Here is a 22,741-nt window from a genome sequence, read left to right as displayed (position 1 = left end):
TGTGAACTTCATAAGATTGTGCTCCCTATATGTGGATTTTTGTTCCTTATATCTTTTAATTTAGGTATTCTCAGGCTGCAGATGTCTGTAAATTGCCCCTGTTTTTCCACTCCTCATCCCAGCCAAGATCAGAGGTGAGTATGGTCTCACCAGCCCAGGAAGGTGAGGGATGAGGTCTGTGTGCTCAGTCCTTGTTTAGTTGTTCCAACTCATAAGGAATCTGGTGCTGAAGGATGACAGTGTCGGCTCTCTCTTCTCCTAGTGTAGTGTAGCTGTTGTTTGCTTAATGTACGAAAGATGATCATACGTTGTTTCTGAGACAAAACTTGTAGAGGAATCATTCAGATGCTAAAAAAAAGCCTGTAAAGCATTAGCTGGAATGAGCAGCATGTTCTGCAAATGAGAGTGCTCTGCCGAGTGGCATAGCATCAGCTTCTAAATAACCTCCTCATTTTCTCATAATCTCCTGATTTTCAAGCAGTGACAACTAAAACAGCCTCCAGCTCAGGAGGTCCATGAACCATGGCCTGCCAGGAGGGTGATCCCAGGGAAGGGCTGTTCTGCACCTGGTTGCAGGCTCTTCCCGTTGCATCGGTTTCTGGGCACTGTCAGAATCAAAAACCTCAGCCAGCGGGTTGCTGAAGCACTGACCAAGAAGCAACAGTGAAACCTTTGCATGGTTTCTGAACTGCTTCTAATGACTGGCTCTGTAGGATTTGTTGATTTACTCATTTTTGAGCATCATCCTGCACACGTGGAGTGACAGGTTCTGGGACTCCTGTCACTGGGCTGAAACCCAGGAGGATGTGAAGGTGCACATCATGGATATACACCGAACTCCCCTGATACTCACCCCTCTTTCACATCAGCAAAAAACCCAAACAGGTTGAGAATGTGATTTCCAAAGCTGTTTCGTTATCAAAAAACATGAATTTAATTTAAAAAAAGTGGTTAAGCTTCTTGTTGTTATGATCACCAAGAAAAATCGGAAAAAGTCTGTAAAAATTCAGGTATCAGAAGTAATAGAAAAATCAAAACTTTTAACTCGCCGTTACTTCTGGAACTCATCATAAAATTTAAAATATTCATGAATCAAGTCTTCTTAAGACTGCAAATATTCCATGCATTAATTTCTTGTAACTGTACTGCAGCAGTGTTAGACCAGCTATATGCCAGTAATTAAGGGTTTGACTTTTTCAATGAATTTTGAAGACAATTTCCCCCGTGTGGGGCAGCATCGGCTGTGCCGGCGGCATCTCACCTGGCAGATCATCCCCGTGTTCCTCGGTCCTGCTGGCGCTGGTGGTCAGCAACTAGAGCGACCACATCCACCGCTGCTGAAGGGGGATGGAGAGACCCTCAGCACACTCCCCCCCAGCAGCTCTGTGCCAGAGCACCCGGTGCTTGGGGAGCTTCAGGTGAGGGAGCATGGACCCTCCTCACCGCTGCGGCTGCCCCTGCCACCCCGCGTTGGCACCAGGCGCCGTGCCCAGAACATCGTGTTCCCGGTCACATGATTTAACCACACGATCGTGTTTCCTCTTGAAGTTTTGCAAAAGTACTTCAGTAAGGCAGGTCCTGGGGGCTTGTGATGGGCTCCTGGGAAAGCGGGGGCTGGGACCAGCTGGAGGTCAGGTGAGCTCTGCCCAGCTCAGCCCAGCCCTGCGGGGACCACCAAGCCCCCTGGCTGCCTTCTCATCAGGGCGAGCCCAGCACCTCCCCTTCTTGCAAGCCGCTGCCATCAGCCTCTTGCCAGCGCTGAACTGCACCCGCTGCCAACAGGAAACTTTAAAGGCAACTTTTTATTTATTTCCAAGAGTGGTACTGTTAGACAGCCTGGCACTTCCTTCCCACACCTCAGTCTTTATGGTGGCCGGAGTATTTATCTTGGACACACATTAACAGCTGTGCTCATCTGCGGCGCAAGTGTTAAATCCTGAGCAGCAAACAGGGCACCCGTGGCCTCCCAAAGCTAAGGGACAGTTTTCTTTCTCGCTGTTTCCACTGTAGTTGTTTAGGGTTGGAAATACCGCGACCTCAGATGTCAAAAGTAGCTTGGGTCCCAACCCGAGGGTCCGACCCACGGCGCAGTGCAGCTGTGGCACATGCTGTGCCATGTCTCAGCATCTGCTGCCAGGACATCCCGGTCTCTCCCCAGCACCGCCGCCCTCCCTGCTGCTGCAGCCCTGCCTCAGACTCCAGCTGCAGCCCTCGCAGCTGCCTCCACCTGCTCTTCTCACTAGGAAGCACTTCCCACCCATGCGTTAAAAAGAAACACTGACTTAATGATTCTATAGCAACGCTGATGTATACAAGCTCTACATGCTAAAGCCAGAGCACGACACCGACTCCATGAGGTTTATTACAGGGTTTATTAGGCAGAGCTTCTTCACAGTGAACAGTCAGGGAGGGGAGGACAGCCAGGGCTTTTTAATTCCTTCCTAATTTTGGTAGAGAGTAAAAGATTGCTCAGCGAGTGATAAATGATGCGTGGCGGCAGCAGCCTGCCATCGGCAGCCCTCGGGAGGTAACGGGGTGCGCGGCTCACTCGGTCTCTGTGTCGCTGTCGGGCCCAAGGACGTCGAGGGGCTGCACGCGCAGCGAGTCGTAGTTGGGCGGGGGGGTGCCAGGCTCGGGGGGCAGCGCCTCATCCCTGGGGAGGGTACCTGTGTCCTCGGGCTGGAAGCCCAGGTTGGTGTGAGCCTCCACCAGCTCTGACACTGTCGGGGGTTTGTCCGGGTACCGCGCCTGCGCCCGCTTCTGCTTCAGGCCTTTGCACCAGCTGATCACGTTAATAACGGTGATCCACAGCGAGTCGATGATGATCTCCCCGAACTCGATGAGGCACAGCACCGAGCCCCCCATCCAGAACCCAAACTGGCCTCCCAGGCTTGACAGCAGCCAAACGATCTGTGGGGAAGAGAGCAGAGTGAGCCGAGGCGGCAAACCCCGGTCCCTGATCAGCCCCTACCGATAGCTGGGTGATGTCCCCACCACTCCTGCCCCCGGGACCTGCCTGCCGAGTCCCTTGCCCGGTGGCTGCTGCCCAGCCAGGGCTGCACTCGCTGGGGCTGCTTATCGGTGACCTGCCCTGCACTGGCGATGGGGACAGGAGGTGGAGGGGAAGAGCAAAGCTGGGGCTGTGAACCAGCCGGTGAAGGCGGCTTTGTCCGCTTCCTCGCAGCAGCACCCAGGGACTCGCAGACTATCCCGGTGAGGGGCATCACCGGCCAGGAGGAGCTGAGCCCTGCCTGTGTGTCCAGCATCACTTGTTTCTGCATCTGTTCTCCAGGCGCTTGTGGCCCTGGGTGGAAGGGCAGGGATGGGCACTCACCGTTGTGGCAGCGGACTCGGAGATGGTGCGGTAGTTGTACTCCTGGAAGTAAATGTTCAGCTTGATGATGCCGTTTCTGTAGGAGACAAAGAGCAGCTCGGCACAGAGCTGGGCTGCAGGCACCCAGCACCTCCACCCCCCCACCTGCCTGCAGGCAGGGCTGCGCAGAGCCCCACCAGAGCCGCTCATGAGGTTCCACCAAAACATCTCTCTGGCACATGGAAGACATTAAAAAGTTCCTCCTGAAGAAGCCCTTGGGCACCTGGAAGCTTCTTTGGGGCTGTTTGCCTTGTTCTTCCCAACTGCTCTGGTTGGTCTAGAGGGGCCATCACCCCTCCTCAGTGCCCTGTACCTCGTGGCCCCGTGTGCGTTGACAGAGTGGCTGCACCATGACCGACCACGTCACAGGGGGCTTAATGTGTATGGATCAGCCAGAATCTGTGGAACTGTTTCCTGCTTCTCTAAATTTTTTTCTTTTCCATTGGGGAGAAACTCCCCTCCCTCTAATTCAGGGTTTAGGTTCTCAAAGGGAAACTCACCAGTTACCCTAATTTTGGCGCATCCCTTCTACTGCTGCTGCTCTTGGCAGGTTCAAAGATGTAAGTATGAAGGGATGAATGTTATGATACAGGAGCTGGACCCTGGCAGTTCACAGCTTCAGAGCTTCCAGGCTCCTACGTGTGACTGATTACAGGTGCTGCTGTCAATGCTGATTTTAATTTAGCTGCACATTTGAGTTTGTCTGAGTTTGTCACTATGGAGAGTAGAGGATATGCATGAAGTGCATTTCAGATTTGCTTTATGTACCTTGCGGGCAAACATGCGCCAAATCTTTTTCTCCCTTTGCATCAGCATATGTGTGCTCTGGCCCATTGCCAAGGTTCATGTTAATCTAATGTTAACAGGCTCAATAGAGAAGATAAAGTGGTTGTTCCTTCACTTACCTGTCCAGAGTCACATTTGTTGACATATCCCTTTCATAAGACAGAATATGGAAAATCCAGTCCTAGGAAAACGAAATTTATTCAGAACCAAGCAGAAGCATCCTCTCTGGGCACCTGCTGGGGCAGGAGCCCAAGGGAGTTGCAGAACCCTGAGCGGTCCTGGTTTGATCCAGCTCTATAAAATTAAAAGCATGGGAAAATGCTGAGTAACACGTTCAGCCAGTGCCGCCCACCCTGCTCGCACTCCATGCTGGGCGGTTACGGCATCTCCCCACGCTGCCTTGACCTGATCTGACTTTGCATCGATGGGTGATGTCAAGTGCCCGGTGGGGCTGCAGGTCCATTTGGCTTTAATGGTGAGTCCCCAAGTCCCTGGTGTGACGTGCTCTGAGCAAGGCAGAGGCAAGCACCAGGAGCCTGGGAGAGGAGACAGCGCCTGCTCGGCTGTCGGCAGCCTGCCACAGACCTGAACCAGGCAGGTTCTGGAACACAGTGAAGGTCGGGGCTCCTGCCCTCTCGTAGGAAGCGCACCCACACCATGCAGGTGCTCGGCCTGGAAGGTGGGTGCTCAGCTTCTCTCCGCATCCTCAGTGCAGGACCCCTGGGGAGGATGAGCTGCTGGGGCGGGGAGGGGGGGGGCCTCTGCACAGGTGCTGCTGCCTGTCTGTATGCTGAAAACATGTAATTTAGCAAAGAGGCGCTTGTGACCTGGGCATTAGCTCTGAAAATACTGAGTGATTCATGTGGCTAAGAACAGGTAATTATTAATGTATGTTTCAAAGCAAGAAACCGGTGTTACCTCTGAAGCCTCAGACGGCCAGTCTGCCATGGAGATGGTCATCTTATACTGCGTGTCGCTGGTGGGAGGAAAGGAGAGTGTTAGCACAGAAGTTTCCCCTTCTCTGAAGTCACTGGAACTTCAGCTCTCATCCAGAAAACCAGCCCCATTTTAGAAAGGTCAGAGTTACGGCAGACGAAACGCAGGATCCCCTCCACCTTTTACAGCTGCCAGAAATGGCTTTGGTACTTACTTGCACGTTTCCTTACAAGAGTCAATACAAATCTGTCTGTGCCTTATACTTGATCTCAGTGATGAATAGCAATATGCTGTTTGGTGAAAACAAAAAACCAAAGCATCTGTTTAGATAAGGACCCCACTTACTAGATTATAATAATTTCATTTAATAAAAGAAATATTTAGGTATGAGCCTGCTGCGCAGGTTTGCTGTCTTCCCCTCTAACCTTCCTTTCCTTGGGAAACTTGGGCAAAGCGATCAGACAATTTAATAATAAATTAAAAATAGATTTTAATTTTCTGCAGACAGGTTCTATACAGTCAGCTTGCCCAATGTCAGTATTTTTGGCACAGCCCTGGCCAGCTGCAGGGTTGGGAAGGTGACTGCCTGCTGGAGCTGCCCACACGGAACCATGCCACCGGCCCTTGCCCGCCCTGGGGAGCACTGGGCCCCCCACCCCCATGCATGGACCCGAATGGCCACGGGGCCACGTTACACAGGCAAAAGCCTTTACCTGTTGCATTTACAACAGCAATAAAACTCGCGTCCGCTCCCACCCCTCCAGCACACTAGGACCCTGGGAAGGCTGTGCAGTTAGTTTTGTTCATGTTCTTACCCCAACCTGGGTTATCTTCATTATTGCAATACTTTACCCCTTCAGGTAAAGGAAACATATAGTGACCACATCCACAGATTTCAATCATGTGATTTTGGAAACAAGAACGCAGGCAAGCCTGGAAAAGGGAAGAGGGAGCTGCTTAGATGCGGGCTGAAGCCCCCTGCCTGCCTCTGCTGCTGGAGGCTGCGCTGGCTAGGAGAATTGCTGGGTCCCAAGGTATTTTCTCTCTTTTGCATGGAACAGATGATTTTGTGGCTGGACACAGAGGAAGCTGAAGCCACGGAGGGAGAAGTACAGCCGGAGCCCATCCCTCCCACGTGCACCGAGCATCACCAGGCGACACAGCAGGCTCTGGAAGTCCGGCACAAGTCACGCTGGCTTTACAACAGTGAGGCGAGGCTGGCAGATCAGCTGCCATGTACAGAGCTTTGCACTTCGGTCCTGGTTTTCTTTGTGATGCATTTTTCCTGCCACTCCTGGAGATTTCAAGGGACGTCCCAGTGGGAGCTGCTGAGGGTAAGTCACCTCGCAGGAGCAGAAGGAAACTCAGTGCCTGCTCCCAGTCGCACAAGAAACTGCTCATTTCTGAACTATTTTAGGGCTTCATGGAAGTAATACCGAGTTTCCAAAAAGGAATAAAAATGTTGTGTTACACCCATAGACACTGTTGTTGTCTCCAGGCTTTATATGATATACTGACAAAGGGCTGGTTTCCACTTTAAAGCCCGACTCTAAAAATGCTTCAACACAGAGAGCAGGTTTTAGAAATCTGAATTATCTTATCTGTGCATCTGCTTCTCTCCTTGAAGGGATTGCAGCTGCAGCTTCGGCAGTGTGCGAGCCAGGCTGCAGCGCTGCCATTAGCTCAGTGAGGCATGAAGTTAATCACCCGAGATTGGAGTGGGATTCTGGATGAAACAGTGCACAAAGCAATAACAAAGTCTATGAAAAGATGATTAAATTTAACAGCTCCAGCTAGGTAGAACAGCCAGAGAATTTCTGTGTGATACGAAATGCTTACAGAGTTCACTGCAATCAGGGAGTGATGGAAAAGCTGGATTTTGCCAAGAGGTCTCTGAAGAGGTCTCTGGATTACGTGGACATAGAACCCCAGCCAGCATTTAGCAGCTTTTAAGTAATAATGCAATCATTTCAAGTATTTGCTTAAACGTTATAAAAGCATCTTAAAAAGCAGGATAAAGTGGTCCTATTGTTATAATTATATAAAGGCAGAAATATAAAAAATGCCTGCTAGACCAAAGGTCTCCTACTTGTCCAAGCATTTGTAAATAACCCCCAAAATGGTTTTGATGTTCTCCTTACAGCCAGATCTCGCCCTCCAGCTTCTCCCTGATGCTATAGCTTGTTACAAATTAACTGGTGCTTAATGTTTACACTATATTTTTCTACAGATTCAAGGTTTACAAACACTCAACTTTCTCATCACAATTTTAAAGCAAAGGTCTGTCTTCATTGCCTATACAAAACAAGCAGGCATTTTCAGTGGAAAAGTGACTTATTTCCCTTAAAGAGAAATCCCCTTAAAGAGAAAGAGTTGGAGGGTTCAGGACAGGAATCCCTCCTGTATATTCCTCTCCTGTTGGGGTAAGTACTACTTGTGTACACAAAATAGGAGCTTTGCTTTGCACATTAGAGCAATGCCCTGGCTAAAACCCAGAACACAACAGTTCCCCAGGCAGCTTTTATCCTCCCAGCACACCCCCAGCAGCAGGAGCCAGCCCAGCTCATGAAAAGCATCACATTAACGCCTCAGCATAAGCTTCCCAGAGCCACAGTGTCCATTCATGCTGCAAGACGGCGCCTGCGGATGGAGCAGCTTTGCTGTCCCGGTTACAGTGTCACACGCTGCTATGGCCATTGCTCAGAACCCCTTGAGTTTAGGGAAGCTCGCCTGTGGACATGGGCAATGACTAGAGTCTACCCCTTGCTGGTTGGTCTGCCTATAATTAAAAGATTTCAGCCAAGCATGGAAATTGTAGGGCAAAACCAAAGATATCTCACAGCTGAAAAAGAAACTAATTGCCTTAATCATAGAATAGAATCATTTAGGTCGGAAAAGACCTTTAAGACCACTGAGTCCAACCCTTAACCCAGCACTGCCAAGGCCACCACTAACCATGTCCCCAAGCGCCACACCTGTGTGTTGTTTGAACGCCCCAGGGACAGTGACTCCAGCACCCCCTGGGCAGCCTGTTCCAGGGCTGCACGACCCTTGCGGGGAAGGAATTTTTCCCAATATCCCATCTCAACCTCCCGTGGTGCAACCTGAGGCTGTTCCTTGTGATCTGGGAGAAGAGACCCCACTCCCCCCTTGCTACAGCCCCCGCTCAGGCAGCTGTAGGGAGCGGTCAGGCCCCCTGAGCCCCCTTTCTCCAGGCTGAACACCCCAGCTCCCCCCGCCGCTCCTCACAGGGCTGGTGCCCCAGCCCCTTCCCCAGCCCCGTGCCCGTCCCTGGGGCGCTCCAGCCCCGCGGTGTCTGTCTGGGAGTGGGGGGCCCAGCACCGAACCCGGGGTCCCCGCTGCGGCCGCACCAGTGCCCAGCACAGGGGGACGGGCACTGCCCTGGGCCTGCTGGCCACACGGTTTGGGACACGAGCCAGGGTGCTGTTGGCCACCTGGGCACACTGCCGGCCCATGCCCAGCCGGCCGTCAGCCAGCCCCCCCAGGCCCTTCCCCCCAGGCAGCTCCCCAGCCGCGCTGCCCCCAGCCTGTCACGCTGCGTGGGGCTGGTGTGACCCGTGTGCAGGACCCGGCAGCGAGCCCTGGTGACCCTCACCCAGCTGCCCTCAGCCCAGTGACACGGCAGGAACAGTTATTCTTTTAAAGGAAACCTGAAAGGAGCAAAACTGCTCCGCAGCCTCCTGCAGCTAACGTGGGAAGCCATCGGGCTAACGTGGTGCAGAGGATGGGGAGCTCTGCGCTCCCAATGGGACACTGGAAGATGCTTTTTCCCACTGTTTCCTATGATGCTAAAGCACTGGCATTAACCCAAGCTGTTGGGAGCCTCACCCTGTTCCAGACACCCTCCCCAGCACTGCGGAGGGGGCTGCCTCCCGGCTCCGGCACCCTGCAGCAGCCCAGGCGCACCCTGCTCTTGCTTCGCCTGGTTTTCAGGACGTGGGGGAACCCTCCGCTTTGGGGACCGGAGCTCTGAGACGGCACAGTACAAGGAAAGGACCAGCATTAAACTGTGCTCATTATGTGCAAGTAAAAATATTTGCTTTTTTGTCTGCAAATTAGGACTTTGCTGGTAGGTCATACACCCATGTAACCACAGAGACCGGGGGGGAGGGTTTGCTGCCATTTGGCTTTTGAGGAAATTACAGAAATGACCATTTTCATCCTCTCAAAATGAGACAAAATTCACACCTGGCCAAGGGAACAATAACTAGTGATGCCCTCTCCTTGCCACACAAACTGTTCTGCTGTGAGAATGACAAACTGAAGATTACACTACACTGTGCTGCCTGCCAGAGCAACGGTCCTTATCTTTTAATGCAAGTTTCAATACCTGCATCGTTAGGACTTGCTCCTGCCATACAGTTATTTCCACTGGGTCCACTGGGATCATTTCCAAACCTGGGTCTAGAGTGCGGATTTATTACCAGAAAAGAAGGTTCCCATGTTTAGGTTATGCTTTCTACTTTATCATTGCTGATCCTCCAGTAATCCTGCATGCTAGTCAAATATTTTAATGGCTTTGATGATTTTTCCTAAATAGTCGTGTTTGATTTAAAAGTGTGTTTTACCTGTATGGAATAGGAGGTATTATATTGGCTGTAGAGATTTTTCACAGGGACATCAGACCCATTCATGGTGCAGTCACTGTAGGGATAGCCCATCCGTTCCAGTTCATCCTGAAAGAAAACCAAAAAAGCAAACTTCAGTAGTTATTGCTGCTCCCCAGGTCCCTGGTGCCAGTTTTCTAGAGACTCTGTAATTCCTTCATTCCCTGCTCTCTTTGAAAAAAATCAAAGGATCGTAGGCAGCAGAGCTGAAGGAGGTGCAGCCCATTCCCCAGGGCGGATCGAGGTAGATGAGGGTGTCCAAAAGCAGCACGTTTTAGCGAGGCACCTTCTGACACGCTAAAGGAAGAGGCAACAATGATCTGAGCTCAATATTTTGGCTTCAATAAAGTACTTTTTGCCAGGACAGTTACATAAAAGTCTCCATAAACTGTTCCAGCCCACAGCTAGCATATACCCTGACTCTTTTGGTTTGAGCCAGTTCAGCCAAGACTTAAAACAAACTTGGTTGCAGTCCCATCAGATAACATTATTCTCAGACAATCTGCTCTAGAGGAATGCCACACATACCACTAACACGCCGATGGAGGTTTCCGTCCCGGCCATTGCATAGATGCCCTGATCCTTAAGGAAGGGGAAGCTCTTCTGCTGGTGCAGCATGAGCCTGGCCCCGGCAGCGGATGACAGGTAGGGGATGTAGTCTTGCTGGCTGATGTCCAGAATTAACTTCAGCCCTGGGACACCAGACAAAACACTCAGAACAGGAATTGCATCAAAATGTGAGTCTTTGGGAAAAAAAAACAACCAACAACCCAGAATCTATTTTCTTCTTGCTGTGCACAGAAACCTCTGTTCTGTGGGGAAGGGTCGGGTCCATGGCAGCCTTACGCATGCCTCAATACATGGGATCGCGAGGGCACCGAGTGGGAAAATTTGAGCGAGCACTCAGACATGGCCTCCACAATTTTGACTCTCCAGATGTTGCACTTTTGCTAGGTTTAACATCTGTAGTCACATTCCTTGTTTCTATGTGGCACAGTCCCCTTCTGGGGGCTTATCCCCTTCTGGAAAACCACGACTCCATGCTGCAGTGCTCCAGAGACAAAGAAATCATCCAGCTGTTGTGTATAACAGAAATGGCCACTGAGAGACAGAATAGCTCCCAGCACTTCTGCTCCTTTAGCTCCTTCCTCCTCAGCAAAGCTGCTCTTACCAAACTCAGCTCCGGGGTTGGAAGAATTCAAAGCCTCTTCGTCCATGCCCCAGTTAAAGATGTAGCAGTTACCATGGTCTGGGTGATAGATTTGGGTGAAATTCCTGGAAGAATCATGCACAAAAACCTGTGACTCTCACGGAAGACTAAAGGGCTATAACATAACGCATCTGGTGAGACCAGAGCTTGGCAGCTACGTCTGGAATTCACTTTAAATTGCTTTGTCTGTTGAATGCCTGTATAGAAATTTCAGCTGATATAACTGCAATCAATCTGCCTTTGAAAAAATAGCAAAGCAAGGTACTGGTGTGTACCGAGACACAGCCACTGGGGATAACGCTCTGTTGGAATGGAAGGGAATAGTCTGTCACACAGAAGAGAGAAATAATTGCTTGATCTGAGCTATGGTAACAGGTTTTGGCTGGTGTTATATCTCATTCTTTGATGACAATTCTCTGTTGCCCTCTTTGCTGCCTCCTTGCAGCCTGGGGTGCTGCTGTGCACTCATGTTTCTCAGAACGGGATATATAAATTTTGTCTCTGTAAGAAACAACAATGGCTAAAACCCATTTCAAGAGCCTTGTGTAAAAAGAGGGGGATGTAACTGAGGGCTGCACCGCTGTGCAGGGGGTACGCTGACTCAGCACCTGGGCTGGCAGCTGGTTATCACTAAATACCCTGGGATGGTCCCACAGATGCTGTTAGTCTTGATACATCATGAGCAAAACAGACCATCCAAAACTAAAACTCAGGCCAGCACTATCCCAAAATAACCCATTTCAGCTAGAATCACATACAGAAACCCTCTGGGAAATGTTGTTAAAGTTAAGGACCAGAGAAATCTCTTTATGAATTGATAAATACCTTAGAAAAAGAAAGAGGCTCCTTTAGCATCCTGTACCTTTCCCGATGTGACAGAAAAGGGCAGGGAGCTCGGTGTGCACCTACTTGTAGTTGCAGGGTTCAGCCCCATAGAGACATGCCAGGATCATGTCTTCTGCCTGGTAGCCCATCCTGATTCTCTCTTGCAGCGGGACTTTGGAGAGGATGCTGGTGGACTGCAGGATGTACCACTCGGTCACCGCCTGCGCCGCGCTGGTGAAGTTCCTGTAGGTGCAGTTGTTGGAGCCCTGATGGCTGCACTGGGGACACACAGCAGGCAGGTCTGAGCCCATCCCGCGGTGGGGACGGCAGGGGGGACGTACGGCGTGTCCTCTCTCCCTGAGCGCACCAGGCATGATGCCAGCCCTGCCTGCTGCTCCTGGGGAAATGAGAGGTACGGCCAGAGGGAGCCGGCTGCCCCACCGCAAGCGTTCACAGGCGGGTCCTGCCCCAAGGAGATTCCCAGCTGGGCAGATCCTCCATCAGTCCCCGTGTTACCTCCACAAGCTTACAGAAAACATCACTTTTTGGCCAATTTTTAAGGCTGGAGTTGCCCCAGCTTCCAAGGTCTGGTCAGGCAGGGTCCATGAAGCCTTTGTCAGAGCAGAGGGTGGGGGGTCACGAGACCCCCACGTGCCTCTGGGCTGAGGACCGCAGCAGGGGCGGCAGCTGCAGCTTCTCCCCGGCATTTTAGGTGCCAGACCCGAGGGAGAGGTGAAGGCGGTGGGGAGCGCGTGGAGCACCTCTGCCCTGCTCTGCCCTGGGCTCAGCCTGCAGCAGGGCTGCGCGGGGGCACCACGGGGGACATGCAGCATGGCCCTCGGCGCTGCTGGCAGACCGCGCCGACCGACACAGCGCACAGCTCGGTTACTGCCCATTGCCGACCAGCGTTACCAGCACCCCCTCCCCAGGGGCTGCCGGGCCTGCTGGCAGGATCCGCTCCGTACCTCTGATGCAGTGCTAGGCTACACGCTGTCAGAGCTTTCTTCCATGAAGAACCTGCTCATCTTACTGTTGTTACGCAGCTACCTAAAGTTCACCACAGACTGACTTTACACAGCTCCTTGCTGGGTTTTCTTTCATATAGGGAAGTTTATTTAGAGTATGATCCTGCTGCAGGCCCCACATGCAGAAATCCAGCAGCTTCAGCTGGGTGTCTGGCTGTGTATTCCTGCAGGGCATCAGACCCCCTCTCTGAAAATTAAAAAAATCTTAAAATATCTCTGTGCTGCCTTCCTCCGAAAACCAAGCAAACAGCTCTGTGGTATTGAAACAACACACCATTAACTTGCAAACTGCCCACGGGCCCTGTGTGCCCTGCACGAGGGTGCTGCCAGTACAGGCAGCCCCCAGCCCCGGCACAGCCAGACCAGAGCCCCGAGGCTGAGTGGCCCTGGGCAGCTGGTGGGGAAGGGACACCCATCTCCATGCTGCATCCCTGCCACTGCGCACCACGCTGCCCACCCCTTGCCCCTTCCCAGCTGCCTCCTGTGGGACCCCTCTCACCAGCTTCACTGCCAGCTTGTACTTCTTCTCTTCTGACGTTGTATTGGCCAGGGCAGGTGGAGCAGCAGTTTGGTTACCCACAGAAGTTTGGTCATCTGCAGAGGTTTGGTTGTCTGCAGAGATCTGGTCACCTGCAGAGGTCTGGTTGCCCGCAGAGGTCTGGTTGCCCGCAGAGGTCTGGCTGGTCTCAAAGATGTCCAGGATGATGGGGTTGTCTTTGTTGTGCTCATCGATGAGGACCAGGGGTATCTGGTGCCAGAGCCCCAGGTCGAGTGGCAAGGAGGTGTTCTCACTGCTGTTCCCTGGCGTGGGCTGCAGGATCCTCTCCAGAGCCACTTCGATGAGCCTGTCCAGCTCTTTCAGCAGATGCTTCACCTCTGAGTATCTGCAGGACAAGGAGCAGTTACCAGGTGGTGTCAAGGTCATGGGGGTGTGTAGCAACTCATCTGAGCTCATCTGCTGCACCGTTGTCTTAGACATTCCTGGGGACCTGAAGATTTACTGGAGGACAGTGGTAGCCTCCATGCAGAGCACGGCCGGCTGGGACATGGGCATCCCAGCAGCCTGCAACCAGGAAGAAAACCAGCAGGAGGATAAAGAGGGAGCGCAGCAGTGGTGAACCTGCCAGCACAGAACCAAACTGGTTGTATTTTAGTAATTCACTAGTTTACACAAAACATCTCTAGCAAGCAGAGAGAAAAAACAATCCCAAAGTAATTCCTGTGTTGGTTGAGAGCATCTTGCCTTGGGCTACATCATTGCACGGACGTAAATTTAAAACAACCCTAACAAAAGTCAGTTACTCCTTTGAAATTACGATCGAGTTATATCACTGCAGCTCCCAGCTGATACTACTGTTTAACCAGCTCTTTATGGCCAGAGTGTAAGCGATAACAGGTATGTTCATGGCGAGGAAGGAGAAAGAAAGGAATTGTGGGGAAAGATCGAGAGACTGATTTTTGTTGTAACAAGCGAGTTGAACTTCGAGTTTTCCCTGAGCCAGGGAAAGTTTGCAGGGAGGCAATAACCATCATTAGATCAACTGATACAGTAAGGAAACGCAGACAAACTCGCAGGCACAGGAACCCTCCCCGCGCCTCATATCAGTCTCCTCTCTTCAGTTTTTAGTGCCACTTAGTGAGTCCATTGATGCTCCTAGTGCGCTGTCTGAGACAGGAGCAGGTCACAGTACCTTACACTGGCGGTATAACCGAGGGTGTTAAAGCACGCTGGAGTAAATTAAGCAAGGAAAAACTTACTTGAAAGGGTTGGCATTGCAGACCGTGACTGCTGGGAACTTCATGGTCTTAAAGCCAATAGAGAGAGACGAAGTGACGTTATAGGAGAGGTAGGTGTTGATGAGGATACCCCACTGCCAGAAGACCAGAGATGCAAAGAGCAAAGTTAGGAAGAACCAGATTAATTTCTTCTTCGGCCCCTCTTTGATGATGCGCTTCGGGCCGTGGGTGTTGGTGTTGTCGCAGTACCAGACCAGCAGCTCCTTGTAGGTGTAGCCAGGCCCCTTCTGCAGGCGGTGCAGCGCCCGGATGAAGTACCTCCTCAGGTTCATGCTGCGCCCTGCAAGTGGGAGAAAAGACACCAAACCAGCTGTGCTGAGAGGCAGGGTTTGCACTACGCCAGGCACACCTGTCAGCAAAGCAGAAGCAGAATAGTTACATGATGGCATGACTGTAGTTTTACAACCCAGGAGAAATCTGGAGCAGATGTCCTGCAGGGTCACGCTGTGGCAGCGACACGGCCCCTCACCTCCTGAGAGGGTACCGGAGGGAGGTTTATGCTTTGCTGTTCCAACAGTGGTGAAGGTTTTTGTCATCTCCGTTCTGGCCCCAGGAGAGTGAAGTGACTTGGACCTGCTGGACGCGGCTGTGCCCACGTGACTTACCAAGCGCTGGCCCCCGGCCCCGCACAGGTTGCAGTCAGGACCCAGGTAACTTTTTCAGAAGTCGGTATTTTGTGTGCAAACTGGTATGTCTGCAGCATCGACCGAAACCTCTGCCAACGCTAGATGGACCAAGCAGTACACTCATGAGCTGCTTTCAGGTAGAATTCAGGCTAGCAGCGTTTACTAAACGCAGGACTTAAGACAACTCTTCTTAAAAGCATTACAGTGCACCAGGCTGTCAGAGGGGGCAGGAGAAGAGGACCAGGACCCAGCAGCACCTTTCCCAGGACCAGGAATGCTGCTCAGTGCCGCTGCCTGCCACAGGAAGGACAACAGATTGGTTTTTTCCACCAAATTCCTTTGTTTTTCAGATACTATCGGTATGCTTCCACTGCTCATGTGAGGGATGCTGCATATTTTACATTCATATTGTGAGTAAACAGAATGTTTTGTGCTACTAGTTTAAGGTGAGAATTTGTGTTACTAAATCTTAATATCCTGAGGCAGGATTTCAAAACAAACCACAGTCAGCTGCTTAGAACATTTTTCAGATTTAAACTGTAGGAGAACAGAATTAAATATTAATGCTGCATATAACTCGGCACCCCAGAAGAAAGAGTGCTGAAATAATACAGCAATATTTCAATAATGATCAGTACTCAGCAACACAGAAACTAGATTAATGCAGTTACTCACAGACAGACTACCCCAGGAAGCTGAAGGGTACGTACAGGCATCCCGGGGAGTGGGACAATCCCTGTCCTTACTTTTCCAGGGGGAAAAAAAAAAAAAGGGTACTACGGATTATTGATTTTTTGGCCAGATCTGCGACATCTCCTGAGTAGCATATACAGAGCTTGATAAAAATATAAACCTAATAGATTTTATGGTGTCTCACTCCATGATGCAAAGAGAGGTTATATTTTCGTTGCATACCCTGTCACATGTGATGCTAGACATAGCCTGACACCACGAGGTCTTGACAGGAGAATGCCTTGGAAAGAAGAAGCTCTAGCTACTTTCTCTGAGATTTGAGGGCAGGCTCTACCCTCATGTGAAAGCATTCTGTTCTCCAAAGAACACTTGGACCTCCCGCACCCCCCAGACCCGCAGCCCACCAGCGCATCAGCAGCTCGTCCTCCGTGGACTCGTGCCACAGAGGTTCCCACCCACAGCTGCCTGCAGAAGGGTTTATGCACAGAAGGAGCTTACATTGCATCAGATGCTCGCTGGCTTTTGGGCAGGAATATAATGAAAATAGGAGCAACAACTTTAACTCAGTTACCCGTGGCTGAAGGGACAACGTGAAACACGCATGGCCGTTCTGCCTGAGCCCTCTGCTGCCGTGTGTGAGCACAAACCGTCCCAAGGCACGGCCTCAGGATTGGTCTCTGCTTTATAAAACGGTACCATCAAAACACATTTAAATCCAGAGAGACTAGCAAGGCAAACTAGTAAATATTTTCTGCCTTTTAAGAAATCCAATAAAAGGTTTAGATCAGACTAAAATTTAAAACACACCTACACCGCACTAGGCAAAACCCAGCCCGGCTGGACCTGACCGGCCGCATGCCCTGCAGCCTCTGTTTGCTCTGCTCCTTATGGACCGTGCTGGCCAGGCACCGAGCGTGGGCTTCTGCCATCCAGGGACCCCAGGGTGTCATACAGACCTTTGTGGGTTGCTCATCAACCCAACTTTGCTGGGCAAAGTTATTATTTCTTTTTATATTGTTTCCTGAGGCTGAATTCTTTTTTTTTCCTGATGGCAATGTTGAGACACATACTTATGGCCTGAGGAGCACACACGGAGTAAAAGCTCTACTTTCATAACATAGTAAGGCTAAAGATACTGAACAGCTAATTTTGATGCTGCTTTATCTTTGTTCACGGCTTTGCAGAAGTCATCGATACACACTTGTTCTCCACCTTGAATTTATTTCCATTTAGCCATCGAACCTGAGAGTGCTCTTTGCAAAGTCACGGTATGCTGGCTAGCGATAGCAAGGGGAAGGCACTGTGCTAGGCAAGGAACACCAGCTCCAAATCAGTTTTAAGCAAAGATTGAAGTGCCTTCTATCTCACTTTATCTCTTCAGTTCACCCACCGTAAAAACACTGTGCTGAAGGGCATCATTTTCACATTTTTGAGTTAGATTCAGGCCACACTGTGGAAAATAAGATTAAACTAGTTTTTGGATATGTTTTAAATTGATTCAGACTTTTTTTCCCTGCTGTCAAAGCTATGGGATCTGTTCTTTGCAAGTGCTGCTCCATCCCACAGGGCACCTGCCAGTCGGAGCACAGGGATGGGGACGGGGACAGGGACGGGGATAGGGTCAGCTGGAAGAGCATCCTCAGGCAGGATGCCTGCAGTGTCTGTGCCCCACCATGAAAACACATGGATCCCAACATTAAAAATCCAAGTTAACAAGGTGTGCTGGCCACACAGCCAAGCAGACAGTCACAGGTTTTTCACGGCACATCTTAACATGGCAGCAGAGTGAAGGACTCAGGTTTCCTCTTCCTTTAGGCATGAGCTGTGTTTCTAAACAGGTCATTCAATAAAAGAAACGGCATTAAGCGAAAGCTAAGCTTGACCATACTTCTTTTTTTCCAATCTTTTTTCTCACCTTAATAGTTTTCTTCTTACCTTTATTTCCAGAATGTTTCTAGAAAGACTTTGTGTTTCTTTCTCACTGGTAAAAGCCGCTCTGCACGAGGTGCCTTGCCCGATGGGAAGCCAAAGCCCCTGTGACAGGGCGGGGGGTCCTGCCCTGGGCACAGTCTCAGTGCTCGGATGCTGTAGCTGTTTGGAGGGGGTTTGGTACCGGTCTTGGTGCCAGCCTGGAGCCTGTCCTGCTTTCCTCCATCAGTGGGCTGCACCTGGAACGGAACAGAGAAGTGACAAATGAGGGGCAACAAGACCCACCCTCTGTCAGCACACAGATAACCGTCGCCCCTTCCCAAACCCAACCCCCCACCCCCACCCCGGAGACAGGCAATGGAGGCTGCAAGGGGACAGGAGCCGAGGGGGACATCAGGGCTGTCCCCCTTGATGGACACTTGGCCTGGCTCCTGCAGGCAAGTGGCACGCAGGGTTACAAACACCGGCCCCACAGCCGCCCTCAAACCCCTGTTATTCGTTATTTATTATTCGTTATTCACACACACAGCGTGTGAAGCTCAGGGCCCGGACACGCGGCTGCTCTCAGCTGCCACTCACTGGTTCTATTTCTCGTATGGCTGCTTCACTTCCAAGGCCCCGGTCAGGGAAGGGGAACACGCATCCATTAGTCTCCCCAACTCCTTCTCCCTTGCACTTTGATTGTCACACTGCTCTGTTTGCAGGACTGGTCTCTATCGTGCAGATAATGTCTCTCACTGTCTCCTTTGCCGGTGGGGCAGCTCCACTGCTGCCCTCAGCACCTCTGCCCTGCTGTGCTCTGGGCTGCCCCTTCCCAGCACTCTGCCACCACCTGAAATGCCCGTCAGGAGTTGACCCTGTGGAGCACAGGGTGCCACGTGCCCCTCTCCCAGCAGCACCCCCATACCTGCGATGACCAAAGCCATCCTAAAAGCAATCTGCTCCCGGCTCTAATGTGGTTTGCTTTGTGCTGGGAAGGAGGTGTCCTCACCTTCCCCCAGCAGCCCTGAGTCCAGCCCTGCATCATCCCAGCACCATCCCAGGTGAAACTCCTCCACCTTACAGGTGAGATCAGACTCCCACGTTACGAAATGATTGTGTTGACTGCGTTGAGTCTCCTCTGGGATTTTCCTAGGGCAATTGCCACTTAAAGACATAAGCAAAACTCAGCACACTCCTGGAAGCTCCAGGGTGGTACCTCGGCTGCAAAACCACTCCGACACCATGAGGACTGATACTGCAATTATTCAGTACTTTGCTGGGGCACAAACCAGCCGTTCCTCTTTGATCACCAGCTGCTCATCTGCCGTCTTCTCCAGAGCCTGATGAAAAGACCTTGTTTTCCTAGAGGAGACATCTATGCTATCCAGTGGTATTTTTGCAAATTAGAGGAATTTTTTTCTATTACATCACAAGTTTACAGGCTAGCAGTTGTAAAGTGGAGCAGGAATGTGGCAGTGAGCAATGAAAGCCCTTTCTGAACCCAAGGTCACAGAGTACCCAGCAGATGCTTTGCCTCGCTGTTGTGTGTGAGGAAAGCATCTGCTGCACGTGGCTGCCAGCTCAGGCACCCACGGCTGCCCCAATCTGTGCAGGCATTTGCGGGCCTCTGGTCCCACGGGCATGTGCACAGCACTTGAAGAGTATTTACAGTCTGGAAGTTTAGATAGCATTTGCCTGACTCCCTGTACCGTACGTTAGACACTCTGCCCCTTCTTGGTGGTGAGGCACTGGCACAGTTGCCCATCCACAGGATGCCCCATCCCTGGCGGTGTCCAAGGCCAGGCTGGTTGGGGCTTGGAGCTACCTGGTCTGGTGGAAGGTGTCCCTGCCCGTGGCAGGGGCTTGGAACTAGATCTTTAAGGTCCCTTCCAATCTAAACCATTCCGTGATTCTATGATACTTCCCCTGCCAGCCTAACGCTGCGTTTCCCGTGATGTCCCTGTCTCCTAGCACGATGACAAGCCTTGCTCCTCACGTGCCAGTAAGGTCACATTGCTGAGAGCCAACTCTGCTGCTTGTGCAATGCACGACGTGAATCCTGGAATGTAAGAGGCGCGATCCCCCCAGCAGCTCCCTCCCCAGCCCCAGATTATTCTGCAGCAAGGCCGGTGTCCCGGAGAGGAACCATCCCCTGCCCTCCCCGCGGGGCAGCAGCCCGGGGTGGGTGGCACATGTCCCACTGCAGAGGGAGACGGCAGTGACATCCTGGGAAGCTGCGGTTTGCTCCCACACCGGCGAGATTCGGGAAAGCCCCGTGTGAACGGAGGGGGCGGCAGCAGCGCACAGCTGGCTGCGCTGGCACAGCTGGCACGGACACCGCAGCGCTGCTGCACGAGCAGCCGAAGGTGGGGGGCTCCGCGCCTGCCCCTGCGCACGAACCCACCGTTTCCATTCCGTACCCCCGAAAGCACAGCGGAGGGCTCCCCCCATTCCTCGCCCTCTGGAGGCAACATTACGCCTTAAACCCGCGTCCCCTCCGCACGACGCAGCTGCCCCACGCGTGTCCAGCCCCCCGCGGCCCCCCCACCCCCGACCCCCCGGCCCCCCGTACCTGCCGCCCCGCCGCTCCGGCCCCGCTCCCCGCCGGCAGCGCCCGCGGCCCCCGCCCGCCCCCCGTACCTGCCCCCGCCCGCCGCGGGCCCGCCCCCCGTTCCTGCCCCGCCCGCCCCGCCGCCCTCCGCCCCCTCCCCGGGAGCCGCCTGCAAACCTCGCTGTAGTTTTCCCCGACGCCCCCCGCAGGGACCGGCAGCCGCTTCTGCTGCTGCTGCCCCAGCCCCGCCGGCACCCACGGGCACGGGCAGCGCGGGGGCGGGCACCGACCCGCCGTGATGGGGGAGCTGCCCGGGAAGTTGTGCCCGTCCCGCGGCTCCCAGATGGGCACCCGCCCCCGGGCTTTACCAAAAAGAAGGAAAATCCTGTCGGGGCGGCCGGCCTAGGGCATGGTGGGATGCGGGGGGCGCTTGGCAGGCGCGGGGGAGCCGGGGCGGCGGGCCGGGGCCGGGGGGCGCTGCCCTGACCCCTGCGTGGCAGCCGCCGCCAGGGTGGCTCCCGCCCGGTTGGTGGCGTCTCGGGTGCCAGGACATCACCGTGCCAGTGCTGGGCCACCGCCCGTGCCGGGCCACCACCCGCGCCGGTGCCGGGACATCACCTGCGCCGGTGCCGGGCCACCACCCGTGCCGGTGCTGGGCCACCACCGCCCCGGTGCCAGCAGGTGCCGGGCCACCACCCGTGCCGGTGCTGGGCCACCACCGCCCCGGTGCCAGCAGGTGCCGGGACACCACCCGTGCCGGTGCTGGGCCATCACTGCGCCACTTCGGCTTTGCTCACACCGGCCTTTGGGGCAGCTGGAATAACTGCGGGTGAACCACACGGGTGCTCCGCCACAGGCTCAGAGTCCTTTCTGTAAAAGACCTTATAATCCTTTTTTTAAAGGTCTTATTTATTTTTTTAAAAAGAAGCGTAAGATCTTATAATATATATACTCTTTTCTCAAAAAAGCCTCCGCAGGCAGCTGTGTTTACTGTCAAGACTGATGCGGGGCGGCTCTCCCGGGAGTGCTCTGTGCCCCTCACCTTGCCGGCTGCCGGAGGTGTTGATGCTTCAACAGAAAGGGCCGAGCTGTGGCACCGGCAGGCCCAAGGGTGAGGATCCTTTGCCCAGAGAAACGAGCTCTGCTTCCACGAAATGACAATGAAATTAAGACGAAGGAGCTTTTCTGTTTGACCTGAGGGTGGAACACGGGCGGCCGGGGTCAGGTGCCCCCACGAGCCCTCCCAGCCCGCTTATGTGCCATTTTCACAGTGTCCAGTGTGCACTTGGGATTTTATGACTTAATCTCAATCTTAGGTGTCTTGCACACTGATTCGTGTTGATCGCTTAATTAATCCCTCTGGGGGTTTGGAGAGACACGTACCCCTCCCCCTCCCCCCCCCCCCCCCCCCCCCCCCCGTTATTCCGTTATTTTCCTTATTTGCCTACACTGGGGCCGGCAGATTGCATGCAGTGAGGTGGGATCCCTGCACCCAACGCTGCTATACAAACCCAGTTCAGAGGTAAAACCCTGAACATCTTGAGTGATCGTGGAGACATTAAGTCTTCACAACAGAACAGTAAATGTGTATAAACCTCCTTGGCCCTGTAAATCACTGCAGAGCGGCAAAACATAGTGAAAGGTAACGATTGCCTCTTGCTAGGAAAAGTAATCACAGGTTCTTGTTCAATCAGGACTCGGTTAGACTTTCCCAAATGTCCCCGTGTTCTGTGGTTCGGGAACAAAAGGGATTTTTATTTTTAAATTGCACAAGTGTACCTCCTACCATTATGTCAGAAGTGGAATGCAGGACTGTGTTTAAACAGTATTTCCAAGTGAAGCTAGAACGAACAGGTTTGATGGTGAGTACCAGGACTTACCCAGTTTCTAACCTCTGTCCTGTCAAAATAATTGCCCTTCTATCGCTGCTTATTTCCCCAGAGAACAATGTCTGTTGCCAGCACTGGCAGCTCTAACACTGGAAATAGAGCAAGCTGCATTTGTTCAGTGGTTTGAAACATCAGCTGTGAAGCCAAATGACCTTGAATTTGGCTTGATTTTCTGTTGTCTCTCTCACTCGCTTCATGAGAAAGTTTATTTCATAAGCAAAAACCGCCTGCTAAAAATACAGCTGAAAAACACTGTGGAAAGCTCTTCTGCACCCCAGGCATTGTGTCCCAAGCTGGGGCATTGTGCTGGCGTGATGCACCGCTGACAGCAGCTAAATACAGCTGAGGAACTGGATACACGGGGCGAATCAGCGCCCAAGACGGCACCCTTGGTCTAGTCTGTGGCGTTTCGAAAATATCAACTGGTCCTAAATGTATCTGGTAAAGGGAAAATGTTTCAGTGGTGACTGGGGTGGAGACAAAGGTTTCTG

General features: G+C 52.5%; 1 protein-coding gene across 1 annotated transcript; it reads right to left on the bottom strand.

The window, feature by feature from the left end:
- Nucleotides 1-2,363: 2,363 nt before the first annotated feature.
- SCNN1B (sodium channel epithelial 1 subunit beta) lies at nucleotides 2,364-20,438 on the bottom strand. The gene is made up of 14 exons (XM_055710147.1): nucleotides 20,383-20,438; nucleotides 17,835-18,067; nucleotides 14,542-14,860; nucleotides 13,283-13,667; nucleotides 11,843-12,036; nucleotides 10,895-10,998; nucleotides 10,252-10,415; nucleotides 9,685-9,792; nucleotides 5,911-6,028; nucleotides 5,310-5,385; nucleotides 5,078-5,135; nucleotides 4,279-4,340; nucleotides 3,335-3,410; nucleotides 2,364-2,910 (listed from the first exon to the last, which is right to left on the bottom strand). Exons 3-14 carry the CDS (start codon nucleotides 14,850-14,852, stop codon nucleotides 2,545-2,547), a joined length of 2,022 nt encoding a protein of 673 aa, XP_055566122.1. The 5' UTR covers nucleotides 14,853-14,860; nucleotides 17,835-18,067; nucleotides 20,383-20,438; the 3' UTR covers nucleotides 2,364-2,544.
- Between the last annotated feature and the right edge of the window lie 2,303 nt (nucleotides 20,439-22,741).

This window comes from Falco cherrug, chromosome 4, assembly GCF_023634085.1.
Source record: "Falco cherrug isolate bFalChe1 chromosome 4, bFalChe1.pri, whole genome shotgun sequence".
Classification (NCBI taxonomy): domain Eukaryota; kingdom Metazoa; phylum Chordata; class Aves; order Falconiformes; family Falconidae; genus Falco; species Falco cherrug.
This window is presented reverse-complemented; position numbering and strand designations above follow the sequence as displayed.

Bases quoted from the DNA above. Each gene is read 5' to 3' on its own strand.
- SCNN1B (XM_055710147.1), bottom strand. From the start codon at position 14,852: ATGAACCTGAGGAGGTACTTCATCCGGGCGCTGCACCGCCTGCAGAAG. The intron at 3,411-4,278 runs GTAAGTGAAGGA...TGTCTCCTACAG, and splicing joins ACAAATGTGACTCTGGACAG to AAACGGCATCATCAAGCTGA. The intron at 2,911-3,334 runs GTGAGTGCCCAT...TCTTCCCCACAG, and splicing joins CCGAGTCCGCTGCCACAACG to ATCGTTTGGCTGCTGTCAAG.